Source organism: Leptonychotes weddellii, chromosome 3, assembly GCF_054177405.1.
Source record: "Leptonychotes weddellii isolate Sample4059 chromosome 3, ASM5417740v2, whole genome shotgun sequence".
In the NCBI taxonomy this organism is placed as follows: domain Eukaryota; kingdom Metazoa; phylum Chordata; class Mammalia; order Carnivora; family Phocidae; genus Leptonychotes; species Leptonychotes weddellii.
The window spans coordinates 59,909,643-59,924,915 of NC_138371.1; the positions used below are offsets into that span (position 1 = coordinate 59,909,643).

At 37.5% G+C, this 15,273-nt stretch overlaps 1 protein-coding gene across 8 annotated transcripts in view; it reads left to right on the forward strand.

The window, feature by feature from the left end:
* Positions 1-486: 486 nt before the first annotated feature.
* Positions 487-15,273, forward strand: part of TTC21B (tetratricopeptide repeat domain 21B) — an 89,626-nt gene continuing 74,839 nt past the window's right edge. For all 8 annotated transcript variants that reach the window (XR_014143568.1, XM_081814266.1, XM_081814265.1 and 5 more), the window contains exons 1-6: positions 487-625; positions 4,116-4,245; positions 4,337-4,447; positions 7,538-7,704; positions 10,460-10,582; positions 13,335-13,492. Coding sequence is in view for 7 of the 8 variants with exons in the window: in XM_081814266.1 (XP_081670392.1) it covers positions 605-625; positions 4,116-4,245; positions 4,337-4,447; positions 7,538-7,704; positions 10,460-10,582; positions 13,335-13,492 (710 nt within the window). In the remaining variant the exon portion in view is untranslated. The remainder of the gene's footprint in view (positions 626-4,115; positions 4,246-4,336; positions 4,448-7,537; positions 7,705-10,459; positions 10,583-13,334; positions 13,493-15,273) is intronic.

The window sequence follows — 15,273 nt, forward strand, 5'->3', positions numbered from 1 at the left end:
AAGAGCTCAAGAAGCTTATCACCCTTCTGTTAAGAACTGTGACTTTTCTGCGCCACCTTGCGGCGGTAATACAACTACTACACGTGAAAGTTAAAGGTTTTTCTCTGCGCCGGTCAGGCCTCCAAACAGTCGCATTGCGGAAACTGGCCTCTACACAAACGGGCAGAAAATGGTGTCTTTCTTTGTAGCCAGAGATGGGAAACACTGCTCTTTTTCCTACTTCCTGCCCTAGTTCCTTAATTCCTTCCTTCCAAATCCTCGGGCCCGCCCACCCGCTGTCCTCCTTGGGCCGTTCCCTCGTCTGAAACCCCTTCGCCTTCCGCACCATCAGGTCGCTCCCCCTTTCCCACCCGCAGCCCTTCCTCCGGGTCCTCGCAGCACCTCCTCCCTCTCAACACCTCCTCCCCGCAAATCCCTGCGTTGAGAGCCCGCCCCCTGCCACCGGCAGCCAATGGCAGCGCGGGCCCGCCCCGCCCCTCCCGCCGCGTCCTGGAGCGCGAGCGGGGCTTGGGCCTGGGATGCGGGGCCGCTGAGCTCCGGGCTTCTCGGCTGGGCTCCGCCGGGCGCTTGACCTGGAGGCCTGCGACCCAGCCCCGTGGGAGCCATGGATTCGCAGGGGCTGAAGGTGAGCGGGCCGCGGGCCTGGACGCGAGCTGCCTTTGCCGGTAGCGCGGGGGCCGGGGAGCCTGGGGAGGGGCAGAATTAGCGAGGGCGTCATTACCCTGCTGTGCTTTTGCTGCCCCAGTTCGCCAGGTGCCCCAGCGTGGCGTGTGGGCCTGTAGCTGCATCACTCGGGCCACCTCCGTGGGCCCTGCTTTGAAATCTTGAGGTCCAGGGCAGCCCGCGCGCCAAGCTGCTAAGGAATCGCCGTTCGGGTGCTTGTCCCACCCGGTTTGTGGTGTGTACTTGTACTTTGTATCCCGTCGGCTCGGAAAGCTTGGTCAACGAATAACAACAACGGCGCCTCCCGGTGCGATTTTTAAGGACTTAATTAAGCAAAGTCATGTCAGTAAACCTGTTGGACAGAAAGGGGCACGGAAAGATTACATGAAAACAAAGACAGAGGCTTGAAAGTGGAAGAGTATTTGAGGGTGATGGTCCTCTCTGTCACTGATCATCTGTTAAGCAAATATTTTATGACGGACCACTTAAGAAATGATCTAAAAACAGGGGCATGAGGCTTGAGAATTACAAGTTTTTTTGTAGGGTGATAGTCTCCATTTGTTCACTGATTAAGTCGTTCGGCACATGTTGTTGGAGGGCTCACTCTGTGTCCACTAGAAGCTGGAGACCGTCCTTGCCTTCACAGATTTTACAGTCTAATGCTGGACAAAAACCTTAAATTAACCCAATAAATACTTGTTCGTAAATAAATATGTATTGAGGGCACGCTATATTGCTGGCACTATTCTAGGCCCTGAAGATAATCAGCCCTGCAATATTAAAACTAAGAAAAATTCTCCCAGTCTTTGGAGCTTACATTTGAGTAGGGTGAGAGACAGGAAGTGCAATGTTAGGTGGAGATAAGTGGATGAAGGACAATTTGGCAGTGATAGGGAGCGCTGGCAGCTTTTTTTGCCTGAGCTACCTTTCCCCATCTACTTAATTTTTTTCATCACTTTAATTTATCCTTTCCACTACCACCCAAATGAAATCTTTAATAAAAACACTTTCATGCTAAATACAGTTATGTGATTCCTCATCACTTAGACTAGAGGAGCAAATCCAAGGACTTAATATGAGGCCCTGCTAGACCCTACCTTTCTCTCCAACCTCCTCATTCTATTATCTGTTTTCTTAAGACTCTAAAACAGGGAATGGCAAACTTTTCCTATAAAGGGTCAAATAGTACATTTTCTTGGGTTTTTCAGGCCAGAGTGTCTCCGTCATCTAATCTGTCATTGTAGCTTGAAAGCAGCCATAGACATACTTAAACAAATGAGCACAGCCCTGTTCCAATAAAACTTTATTTATGGACACTAAAGTTTGAATTTCTTAAAATTTTCACATTATGAGTATTTTTTTCTTCTTTTGCTTTTTTTTTCTTTTTCCCCCTCAACCATTTGAAAATGTACAAACCATTCTTAGTTTGCTGCCCGTACAAAGAGATGCAGCAGGCCATAGTTTGCCAATCTCTGCTCTACAAAATAAAATGGCTTTCAGTCCTCTCCATCCCCACCCCATCCTTGTGTATCGTTGCTGATTTCTTATGTCTGTTTTTGAGGTTACCGTGCCTGGCTAAGTCTTCTGTCTTCCTCGAGGATCTCGAAAGGGAAATAGGGAGAATGTGTATGTGTGGAGGGAGAGTGAGGAGTTCACGAGTCAAGAGGCAGTTCTGAAGTCCTCCCAGAGAATCTTTCCCTTACTTTTATTCTTCCATCCTCCCGTACCCCAACCTCATTCTTCGACATCCCTAAAGCACTTTCTAAGCTCTTTTCTTGCTTGCATTTACTGCATTGTATTTGTTAGTCTTTAGATTCTAGTTTCAGTTGGAGAATTTAAGCTTTTCTGGGTTAGGAACCATATTTTACTCATCTTCACATTCACAGCATCTAGCCCAGTGCCTGGCACTAGTAGGCAGTAAATGTTTGTTGGACTGAACAAACCAAGGAGTGGTAAGGTATGGAGAGTAGGCCGTAGGCTAGAGAAACAGAAGAGCCTTACTGACTGGTTAGAATCGGGGGACTGGGCAAACTGGAAGGGAGGATGCTATGACTTGATTTCGGGCTTGGGTAGCAGGGGCAAATGGAAAGATGAATCTGGAGCTTAGATGAGAGGTCTTGATTGGATACTACGTTTTTTACTTCATCAACGTATGGGGTTCAGAGGAACTTATTTTTTTAGGAGCTTTACAGTATAATGCCATAATTAATCCTCACAATGATCTATAAATAATTAACAGCCTTTTTACAAATGAGCAAACTAAGGTGCTGTAAGATGGACCAGAAATTTAAAAACAGTTCTTTTCAGCTTTAAATCCATGTCCTTTTTATGATACCTTTCAGGAGAGTTGTAGGTGCTTAAATGCTGAACGGAAGTCCTCAGTTGTGGCAAACTAAGAGGTCATCTGCGATCTTAGGGAAGGGCACTGGAGCAAAACTGCACTTTACTGAAGTGTGCTGTGGGGGGCACAGGAACTAGAGAGCAGTAACCGCAAGGAGGGAAGCAGAGTAGGAGTTACAGAGAATGTTTGCCTAACTGCTCTAGAGAAGCATGTGGACTGTAGCCCTTCAGAAACAAGACTGTAAAAAAAAGAGCAGTTTAGACACTCATATTTCAATCCTGTCAGTTGCTGCTTCATCCTTATTTCTCGCCCCTGCTGTACCAGCTTCAGAGTCAGTAGGTGAGTATGGGATGGCCCAGATTGGTTAATGGAGGTGAATCAGGTGTATCTCAGCGATAGTGAATCTGACTTCCCTCTTTGATTAGGTTAGCAACCAAGCCTTACACATGATCCTGAGCAAAAGGTGTAAAGCATAGACCCAATTAATCAGAACTTAGTATCTCCCGATATTAGTTTTCTGCCATGTAAATCTAAATAAAACAATTTCAGAAAGGGCTTAAAGATAGTAATTTCCATTAAGAAACAGTTTGGATCATTTGTTCTTACTGACAGTTATTTGTTGTAGAACTCAGAGAACAAGACAACATTTGACAATGAATTGCTGAATTCAGTTTGTTATTACTTTGTAATGCTATAACAACAAAATAGAAGCAAGATTTTTTTTAAAAGAATCCTATGGTCTGGCAATGGAAGCCTCTTATTATTCCTGTTTTTTGTCTGTTTTCCCATTTTCTAAAACCTTTAAGAAAATATGGGCAAAGGAAAGGAGAGAGGTGAAAGTAGCCCAACTTCAGTATTGTTAACAAACAATTTAGAAAAAGAAGACTGAAATTATTAGGAAACATTGAGTTTTTTCAAAAATTTTGTGTTCATTGTGTTTTGCATTCCTTAGTGTTAAGTGCTAGTCTTTAAAATATTTTCAGGAACTTGGAAGAAAAAAAAAATCACATCTGAATTTTAGATTATTCAAGATTTTAGGTAAATATCTGTTTCTTATGGTATTTCAGAACAGCAAAATCTCTTTTAACATTTAGTCCTTATTTCCTTTTAGACTTTGATTAATTACTATTGTCAAGAGAAATATTTCCATCATGTGTTACTTACTGCCAGTGAAGGAGTTAAGAGGTATGGCAATGACCCAGTGTTCAGGTTTTATCATGCCTATGGTACATTAATGGAAGGTACGTGCTAATTATTAAACATGTTCCACACGTTTTTAAGTTCTTGTTTTGTAGTATGAACAGTTTTTCACATTATAATTTTGATTTTCAGGTAAAACTCAAGAAGCTCTTCGCGAATTTGAGGCTATTAAAAATAAACAAGATGTATCACTTTGTTCTCTAATTGCACTGATATATGCCCATAAAATGAGTCCTAATCCAGGTATAGTATTTAAGTATAAGGCTTAAGACAATTTTTTCTACTCAATTCATTTTGATTTTTCTCAATTACCGTTGCACTTAGTCTAATAATACTATATTATAATTTTCTGTGAATACTATTTTATCAATTTGTCTTATCTTCCCTGACAAGGTTACAAATATGTCAAGCACAAGAAATATGTGTCTTATATCCCTTTCATATTTCATATATCTTACGACAGAAGTTTCATTTATATATAGGGATCATTGGAATTAATATCAAGTTGAATGTATATTGGCAGTTATTAAGCAAAGGACAGCGCAAAAGAGGTATATGTGGAAATTGCTCTGCAGCAGCCAACTTTATAGCTTGTTATGTGCAAATCTATAGCTATATGCAATTTATCTCTTCCACTGTATCTTAAGCTTCTTCAAGGCCTGTACACATCCCCACAGGGGGCTTGCTAGCTCTTGGAAGATATGCAGTAAACTTTTATCCAGTAGTCGGCTGGAAAGTATAAGTAAATTATAGAGAGAACTTTATGCATAAACCAGCAATTAAAATTGTGTGAACTGTCAATATGTGGTGGATCTTAATGGTGGAAGCAGAATATCATAATTATAGGTAATAAAGAGGAAATAGTATTGTATTCTTTTATATACATTCACTAACAGCTAATAGCATTGTAAATATAGATCATGTTTCAAATAATTAGACAATAATCAGATGTCACAGAATTTTTTCTTAATATTAGAAAATTTTTTTCCTTAGCAAAGTATCACATACCTCCTTCACCTCACATACACTTGCACAAATGAACAAAAAGTTATTTAAAACATTAATATGTGTAACAAGTAAACAAATCTAATGACTAGATGCTTACTTTCTGCAAGGGACTGTGTCAAATATAGTTAGAGAATACAAAAGAATTGTAAAAAGTGGTCTGTGACATCAAGTTTATAGTCTAGTGAAGAAAAGAAAATGTAAAACCCACAAAGGTTAAATGCTAATGTCACTATTAAATAAAATTATGAGAAAACAAATGAGTCCATAATTAACTGAAAATGATTATGTACTGTTAATCCGTAGAAGGCTGTGGAGGTTTTGTGGGGCCTTAATCTGGTCTTTGAAGGACAAGTAGGATTTGAATATAAAGCATATTTGTCAGGCTAAATCGATGGGAAATATGTCGAAGTGGTTCAGGATTAGGCTCTTGTATGGGTCTTTGATCCAGCAGGAGTGTATTAGGTAGAGCAGAGAATTTGCATGGAGAGATATAGCCAGTAAATCTAAAAAACAAATTAGTACAAAATATTTTCCTCTTAGAATCACGTTTTCATTTAATTGGTTATTCTCAAGGGGTGTTGGTTCTGTTGGGAAATGTGATTTCCAGGACAGTAAAAAGATGGAGGCAGAAATACTGTGTAGAAACACCTGAGTACTGACTCTACTTTCTGCCGTAGATGATTCTGAGTGGGGTGAAGCTCAGGAGAGACCCAGATGTCCATCAGTATTGCCTAGGAAGGCCCTTGATTGTTCACGTTCATTCTTCCTAAATGCTGACATAAGCCCTGATTATAAAAGGGCTGTCGTGCTTTAAGAACTTGAGCTGATATCTGGTAAGAGCCAGCTTGTGCAGATGGTGTCACAGCTAACAGATGCCCCACATGGGACTTGATGGACATCTAGCAGGAAAGTACAAATCCTGCCCCTGCCCTGATGAGTTCTCTTTCTGTATCATGACTATTTAATGAGAACTTATGAAGGTGTTCAAGTGGGAGTGTTGGAGGGTCTTCTTGCCAGGCAATCTGTAGCCTTCCAAAAACAATTTTGTTTCATGAGCTCATAATGTAAGTTTACATTGGTATCATTAGAGATAAAAGGAAGAGATAATACCGTTTTCTGGTATTTCCAGAAAGGTAGTTGGTTAGAATCACAGCCTTCAACTTTGACATTTCTTATAACTTATTGCATAGCTGATCCATATTCTGATTCAATTCAGGATTTGGATCCAATTGACATTTGTGTCCTAAGTACGTACCTAATAGATTTAATGGTTAGAGTTATTAGAGGTAGACCGTCTTTGTAAGGGAGCTGCCAAGCAATCGGTATTAAACCATGTAAATAATAGTAATTATATTACCTTTCACTGGCCTATGACAATAGCCAGGAATGTTTACATATTTTAGAATTGGATTAGGGAGTTGGGTAATTTGAGTACTAGTTTTGGATTTGCCCCTAATAATTTTAGAATCATTGCTAATTTTTTCAAGTCTTATTATTTAAAAAAATTTGCATATTTAGCCTTTAGATCTTGAGAATGACATAAACTGTAGAACTATAGTGTACATTACAGTGATCATTAACCACACGTGGCTGCTGAGTACTTGAAATGTATCTAGTTTGAGAGACTAAATTTAAAATACACATTTAATTCTAATTAAATGTAAGTTTAAAAACTGATACTTGATTCAGTTAATAGAAAAGTTTGTTTGGAATAGTGAATATATGAATCTGCTATTTTTAGCTATAAATTTTATGGAATCTAAGTACAAATCAAGTATTTTTTTATTAAACTTTTTATTAGAGAGAGAGAGAGAGAGAGCGAGCATGAGAGGGGGAGGGGCAGAGGGAGAAGCAGACTCCCTGCTGAGCAGGGTGCCTGACACAGGGCTCGATCCCAGGACCCTGGGATCATAACCTGAGTTGAAGGCAGATGCTTAACAGACTAAGCCACCCAGGTGCCCCAAATCAAGTATTTTTGAAGAAAATTTAGCATCATAATTTAGATATACTTTGTATAAGATACATATGAGATTTTAAAAATTTAATAAAGTATCTCAATTTTCATGTCAATTTTGTGTTGGAATGATAACTTGGATATATTAGGTTAAATAAAATATATTATTGAAATCAATTTTACTTGTTTCTTTTTGCTACTTTGATGTGGCTACTAGGAAATTTTAAATTACAAATGTGGCTTGTATTTTATTTCTATTAGACAGTGGTGCTATAGAGAGAAGAACTATATTCTGTGCTCTGTTAATTGACCCATTATGAACACTTGATCTAGAATTTAATTTTCATTTAATGCCTTTTTTCCCCTCCTAGATAGAGAAGCTATTCTGGAATCAGATGCCAGAGTGAAGGAGCAACGTAAAGGAGCTGGGCCAAAAGCTTTGTACCATGCAGGCTTATTTCTATGGCACATTGGCCGTCATGACAAGGCTAGAGAGTATATTGACAGAATGATCAAAATGTCAAATGGCAATAAAGAGGTAACTGGGTTTCTTATTTTGAAATAGATACACTAGTAAAAGAAGCTTATATTTTCAGTAGTATTCCGTATTATTCTACTCTATTCTCATTTTATAAATAGCTTTATTTTAATATTTTGTAAATATTGTAAATATTACAAAACTATTGTAAAAGATTGTAAAAGCTTTATTTTGTAAAATTGTGGTTGTCTAAGGTTGTTTGTTTTTATGCTATTTATTAACTCTTTAAAAGATTCCTCCCTGGTCCCTTTCCTCCCTCCCTTCCTTATCTGTCCTTTCCTCTCACTTTCCTTATCGAACTCTAGATACAAGGCGCTGATATTTGCACTGTTAATGATACAAAGATCAGGAATACATAAACTTTACTTACATGGATGGATCAGTCTAGTAGTGTTATAGAGCACATACCCAGCTAATATTATGAGAACATTTATAAGTGGTATGAGAGACATGTGATTAAAATATAAAATAGTAATTAAGTTATTGCTCACTTACTTTGTGCTAGGCATTGTTCTAAGAATTTAAGCAGAGATTGCATCTATAAGTGTTAGGAGAATGAGGAAGAATTTCTTGAAGGAAGTAGCATTTGAGCTGAAACCTGAAAGATGGGTACAGTTTCCAAATGCAAAGATGATGGGAAAGGGAAGCAGTACTCCCAAGGTGGGAAATAATAAATGGAAATAAGAAAAACAAGGAGATGTGTACACATATTTATATCTAATTTGATAGTCAATGCAGAGGTCATTGAGGTGTGTTTTTTTTTTTTTTTTTTTAAGATTTTTATTTATTTGTCAGAGAGAGAGAGAGAGAGAGTGAGCACATGCAGGGGGAATGGCAGGCAGAGGGAGAAGCAGGCTCCTCACTGAGCGGGGAGCCCGATGCGGGACTCAATCCCAGGACCCTGGGATTATGACCTGAGCCGAAGGCAGACGCTTAACCAACTGAGCCACCCAGGCCTCCCCGTTATTGAGGTTTTTAATCGTGGTAGTGGTATTATTAGAGTGCAAATGCACAAGACTGATGTAATGATGGTTCATAGGATGAACTGGTGTGGGGAGAAACTAGAGTGCAGCCCCAAAAATGGTAGTACATGCTTTCTGACAGAAGGTTTTGTGAGCCTAGACTAAAATATTGTACCATGGGTATGAGTTTGAGAATTATTAAATACCCACAAGAGCTGTCAACTGATTATAAGTGGCAGGGGCAAGATTTTGAGGTGTCAGATATCAAGGATGTCTCTCTGAGGTCTTAAGCCTGGACAGTTCAGAGACCATGGTTCAGGTTAACATGAACAGAGAATGTTGGGATGAGAAGGTAATCTTGGAGGGGGTAGTATATTTGGTTCCAGACATGCTGTGTTTCCATCTCCGGTAGAACAGTGTGATGGAGATAGTAGATGAGCTTTTGGAAAAAGAAAAGTTTAGACGAGGTATTGGACTAGAAAAAAGGCTGGGCATCATCCACACAGAGACAATAGTTGAAATGATTCAAATACAGACATTGATCTAGTGAATAGAAATAGCATTGTTTTAGGGGCACCTGGGTGGCTCAGTGGGTTAAATCTCTACCTTCGGCTCAGTTCATGATCCTTGGGTCCTGGGATCTAGCCCTGCATCCAGCTCCCTGCTCAGTGAGGGGCCTGCTGTCCCTCTCCCTCTCTCTTTGCCCCCACCCCCGCTCCTGCACACATGCGCATGCTTGCCCTCTCAAGTAAATAAAATCTTTAAAAAAGAGAGAAATAGGGGCGCCCGGGTGGCTCAGTTGGTTAAGCGACTGCCTTCGGCTCAGGTCATGATCCTGGAGTCCCGGGATCGAGTCCCGCATCAGGCTCCCTGCTCGGCGAGGAGCCTGCTTCTCCCTCTAACCCTCCCCCCTCTCATGTACTCTCTCTCTCTCATTCTCGCTCTCTCAAATAAATAAATAAATCTTTAAAAAAAAAAAGAGAAATAGCATTGTTTTAGTATTCATATCTTTCTTTTCAAGTGAAATGCAGGGAGGTAAATATAATCTTAAAGATTTATAAGTTTATGAGTTAACCTAGAAATTTTTTGATAGAAGAACAGATTTCACAATTTTTTTGGACACTGAAAAGTACAGTAACATGTATCCATCTTCTTTCTAATCCTATAAACCTTATAACCTGCTGACTCACTAGCATTTCTGAAAGTAAGCATCCATGACTTCTTCAGTCTTTGATTTCTGAGGCCATTTTTCCTTTCATTTGAAACTCACTGGACGAGTCACAAGGATTAAGATAGTTGCCAGATTATCTTAATTTTTAATACGTATCAAGCAAGACACTTCTGTTTTTCCATCTTAGTTCACTTGGTCTGTTTGCCCAAAAAAAGAGGTAATGGATTCTTGTTTGTGTATTGAATTACATGTTTAACAATTACTATTAATAATTTACTAGTGCTCGCTTCAGTGGCACAAATTACTAAAGTAATTTACTAGCAAAGTCCCAGGTAAGAATATTGGTTATTTAGGATTAATGGAATGTTTGATAAGTTTCTTAATATTAATATTGAATATGTTGTAACCTTAAGGGCTGAAATACATAACAGTTCCTAAGACTTAGGCTGGAAAGGGTTTGAAAACAGTTTTACCGAACACTCTTATTATTCTTAACATTTTTGACAGAGTGATTTTTTGTTACTAATCACAAAAAAGGATGTTAGGTTTACCTCTTTCATCAACATTTATTTCTTTCATTTACAATAAAATGAAAGTATGATTAGAATTTTTCATTCTACAGGGACAGGTTTTGAGAGCATGGCTTGATATCACAAGAGGAAAAGAACCTTATACTAAAAAAGCACTGAGATATTTTGAGGAGGGATTACAAGACGGAAATGATATTTTTGCTCTGCTGGGTAAGGTGAGTTGGAGTGAGGGTAAATAAATCATGTTTTAAAATTTATTCATAATATATTTGAAACCCAACAAAATGAGTAGCCCAAAAAAGATAATAATTGTCATGTTACTTTTATCAGCTCTCAGTTATGGGAGGGACTTGGATTTTATTTGAACAGGACAGTGAACAACAAACTAGAGAGATGTATTCCTTACCAAATTCCTAAATCTTGATTGGTTTTAATTGTTGTCGGTGGTGGTTCCTATATTATTTACTCACTAAACATTTATAGTCTAATATGTGCAAGGCATCACTCCAGATACTAGGGATACCCTGAAGCAAAATAAAACTTCTTGCTTTTTGGAGCTTATACTCTGTTGTTGGAGACAGACAATAAAATAAATAAGTAAACCTCAAAAACTAATGATGTAATGTATGGTGATTAACATAACATAATAAAAAAATAAATAAGTAAATTATGTAGCGTATTAGAAGGTGATAAGTGCAATGGAAAAATAAATAAATCAGGTAAAGGGGGAGATGTAGAGCTGGGTTATGAATTTGTAGGTTTAAATGATGTGGTCAGAGAAAGTGACATTTGAGCAAAGACATATATAGGAGGTGAGAGTTGAAGCTCTGTGGGCTCCTGCAGGAAAGCATTACAAATGGAGGAGATAACAAGTTGAAATACCTTAAGGCATGTTCAGGGTATTGCTGGGAGACCAGGACACGAAAGTGGAATGAGCAAAGCAGAGGTTAGAAGTGGAGGCTAGAGGAAAAGAAGGTGGGTGTGGGGGCAGGTGGGCATGGGGGGAATGAGGAGAGGCAGGGCTGATTGTATAAAGCCTTTGGCTTTTAATTTGAACCAGATAGGCAGCCGATGAAAAGAGAAACAGTATGACCTGACTTATATTGTGAGGGATGAGCAATTAATTGACAGAGTCATTAGAAATCATTGGTAGGTAGAAATGTATAATTCGGGCCTTTCTTCAGTTCCATTGATGCCTTTAGAACGCCTTAAAATTTTTCATATTTTTGATTTGGCAACAAGAAATTAAATGTATATGTTAGGAAAACACCTTGTTAGATAAGCAGTAATTGGGGGATAAAAAGGAAGAGGAGAGGATTATTAGTATCTTGGCTGTTGTTAATATCCCCTCATCGCTCTTGTCAATTTCTGTGGCTAGTGAGCTTGTTCAGATATGCACCTATGGTATACACTAGCATTCCAGCTGATTGGAGTCAAGTTTTACCTAAAGGCACTGCTAGAAGAATTGAGTATTTATCAAGTTTTTAAAAAGTTTTTTTTGATCATTTCTCCTCCTCCCTATTTCTTAAAGAAAAGCTAGTTGATAATCTCTTAAGGTGGGGCAATTTCAGGTGTTAATATATTTTAGGAGGGACTTACCTTTTTCATCCTATACTTAAGATTGGTTTAAATTCTTTTTCTGCTACAACTCATCCCAATTATGTATTTATTTTTCAATTAATTCAATAGAGGATGTTTGCGTTAGCCTAATTCCAACTTGGAATGATGTGAACCAAATACACAGCAAATTTAGTTTCATTTAATATGTATGTGGCATCATATGGGAGATGATAGTCTAAGGAAGTAATAGATGTGGTCTTTTAACATGATTTTCTTTTTTTACATTACCAGCTATTTAGACAGATTCTAAAGATATATGTAATTTGAAAAAATGCTCTGCATTAATCTTTCTCAGCTATTTAGAAATTTTAATAGTAATTTATTTTGACATAATGGCATCTTTGGATGGTTCTCAGACTTTAATTATATGGGAATATAATTATATGGGAATATACATGAAAATATAATCTCAAACCAATTTTAGGATTATATTGCATCTTTTGAGACTGGATGATCATTTTGAACTGAGATATTCCAGGACTAAATTTATTCCTAAAGGAGATCTCGAAGCAAATTTTTAAAAATCTGATATGTGATAAATATGCCTCATATCTTTTCTTAAAGCAGTAACTCTATAGCTTTATTTTTTCTGACTATGAAAGTAATATATAGACATTGTAAAAAATATTCACAATTCAGTAATATCTGAATTAAGAATAAATATCACCATTAAAGATAACTAGTTAAACTATTGCATTATAAATGACATCTCTTCATGTCAGTAACTATAGATCTACAAATCCATATAACCACCTAAAATTTGATTAAATAGATAGGCTATAATTTAATCCTGTATGGACATTTTGGATTATTTTTATTTTTTCCATTATATCTATTAGAAATCTGCCATAACTATAATCTATATTTTTTTGTGGTCTTACTCAGTTATTTCCTTAAAATACTTTCTAGAATTGAAAATGTTGAGCTAGAAGGAGTTGCTTGAACTTTATTTTGCTTATTTTTTAAAGTCTTATCTTCTTTAGCCTGAAAGTAATTTTTTTAAAAAAACATACAAAATCTCTTCATTTTAGATGCTTTTTGCAAATAACCTAGAAATATTTTATTCTAAAAGATAATTTTTCTGTTCTAGTTATTTAAATTAGGGTTTTATAACAAAGTCAATTACATAAAATATTTTTATTGTTCTTTAATGTTTTAAAATTTTTGTTTTGTTAAAAACTTATTTTGTACTTCTCATTATAAAAATAACTGTTCCCTACAGAAAAGTCAGAAAACAAAAATATAGAATGTGTTAAACACTAGTATTGTACCTCTTCCAGGATAACTGTTGTGAGAACCTTGGTATATATGATCACAGTTTTGATACCACATTTTTTCTCCCATTAGGCGCAATGCCTTGAGATGCGCCAGAATTACTCCAGTGCTCTGGAGACTGTGAACCAGATAATAGTGAACTTTCCAAGTTTCCTTCCTGCTTTTGTAAAGAAAATGAAACTACAACTTGCCTTACAGGATTGGGACCAGACTGTTGAAACAGCACAGAGGTTAAGTAAAAAAATATAATACAAGTACCTTTGGATCTGGTTATAATTTCCAGGAAAAAAAAACAACTATATATTTTTATCATATTTTAAGTTTGATTTTTTCATATTTTAAGTTTGATGTTTTCAAACAATATAGAATTGAAGAACTTAACATTGCATGATTTTTAAAAACTCAATTTATTGATTTATGTAAATATCTGAATAGCTGTTCTAAGATACTCTTTTATGGAAAATGACCCTGCCCTTGTGAAGCTTATATTCAAATGAGAGGAACCACATAAAAAGCAGAACAAATAAGAGGTTATGTAGTATTTTAGAGAGTTTGCTATGGAGAACAAGATAAAGCTGGGAAGGAAATAGGGAGTGGGGGGAAGGGTTCCATTCGATGGGATGACCAGAGAAGGCCTCAGTGAGCAGATGGCGTTTGAACTAAGGGAGCAAGCCATGCAGATATCTGGAAGAAGACTTTGCAGAAAGAAGGAAAAACAAGTGCGAAAACCTTGAGGCAAAAGTTTGTGTCATATTTTTAAGGAGTAGGAGGGGATAAAATGACTGGACAGTGAAGTCAGAGCAGAAGGGTGGAGCTGGGGAGCCAGGATGTGAAAGGTCTTAGGGAGCCAGGATATGAAAGGTCTTGGTCATCTTAAGGATTTGGATTTTTCTTCTGAAGTGTGAAGTCATTGGAGGGTTCCTTTTCTCTCTCCGCCCCTTCTCATTTTCCTTTTTTCTCCCTCCACCTGCCTCCCACTTCTCCCACCCCTTTTTTTTTTTTTGATGTGTAAGTTAAAGAAACCAGTCTTTTATCCTGTAGGTTTTCCATACGAATTTTATTGACTACATGCTATGTACCACATAACTTGTTGCTATCCTATGAATTTCCTATAAATTGGTACTGGATATAGAGGCTTGGTTAGATTCATGTTCAATTTTTTTTTTTTGCAATTATTTAGTAAGTGGTGATGTGTTCTTTCATCAAAGGGACATAATCTGCGCTTGTCTTTTTGTGCTATTAGCAGAATTTTCTTTTTTTAAGAGAGGTAGTGGGGGGAGGGGCAGAGGGAGAGAGAGAATCCTAAGCAGCCTCCACACCCAGTGCGGGGCTCGATCTCCCAGCCCCAAGACCATGACCTGAGCCAAAATCCAGAGTTGGACACTTAACTGACTGAGCCACCCAGGTGGCTCAGAAATTTATGCTCAGTATGTGGGTGCTGTAGGATTAATATGGTTATATCATTCTTTCTTCATTTCTTAGCTGGAATACTATTTAAAAAAAAAAAAAACAACCTTCTAATCTACTGGTGGTTATCTGGTGCTATAGTTCATATAAGAAAAATTGGATAAGTGCTTGAGTCTTTTATTTCTGGGTTTCAAAAACCAAAAAAAGTTTAAAAATTCCCTGGCATCCTGCAGTAGTGACTGATCAGTAGTTTGGATTTGTTTATATGACATAGATTAAACTTACATGTTTCTAACCATTTTGGTTATTATAATTGTCTCAATTTGTCTCAAATTGTCTCATCTTTGGCTCTTAGTAGCCTCTTCAAGTTAGTTTTTAAGTTCTTTTCATATGATCCTAGTAGTCTTTGATAGTTTCCTTGCTATTTGGTATACAGCAAGATATACTAGGGTCATTTTGTATATTTACTGCCCCAAACAGGTATTAGCCATTGTGGAATGCAGTCTAATCCCTTTTAGTGGGAAATGATATTTGGAGGCCACAATTTGGACATTAGTAACTCTTTGATATTTATATTTTTCTAGATTTCTAGGCACTGTGTGAG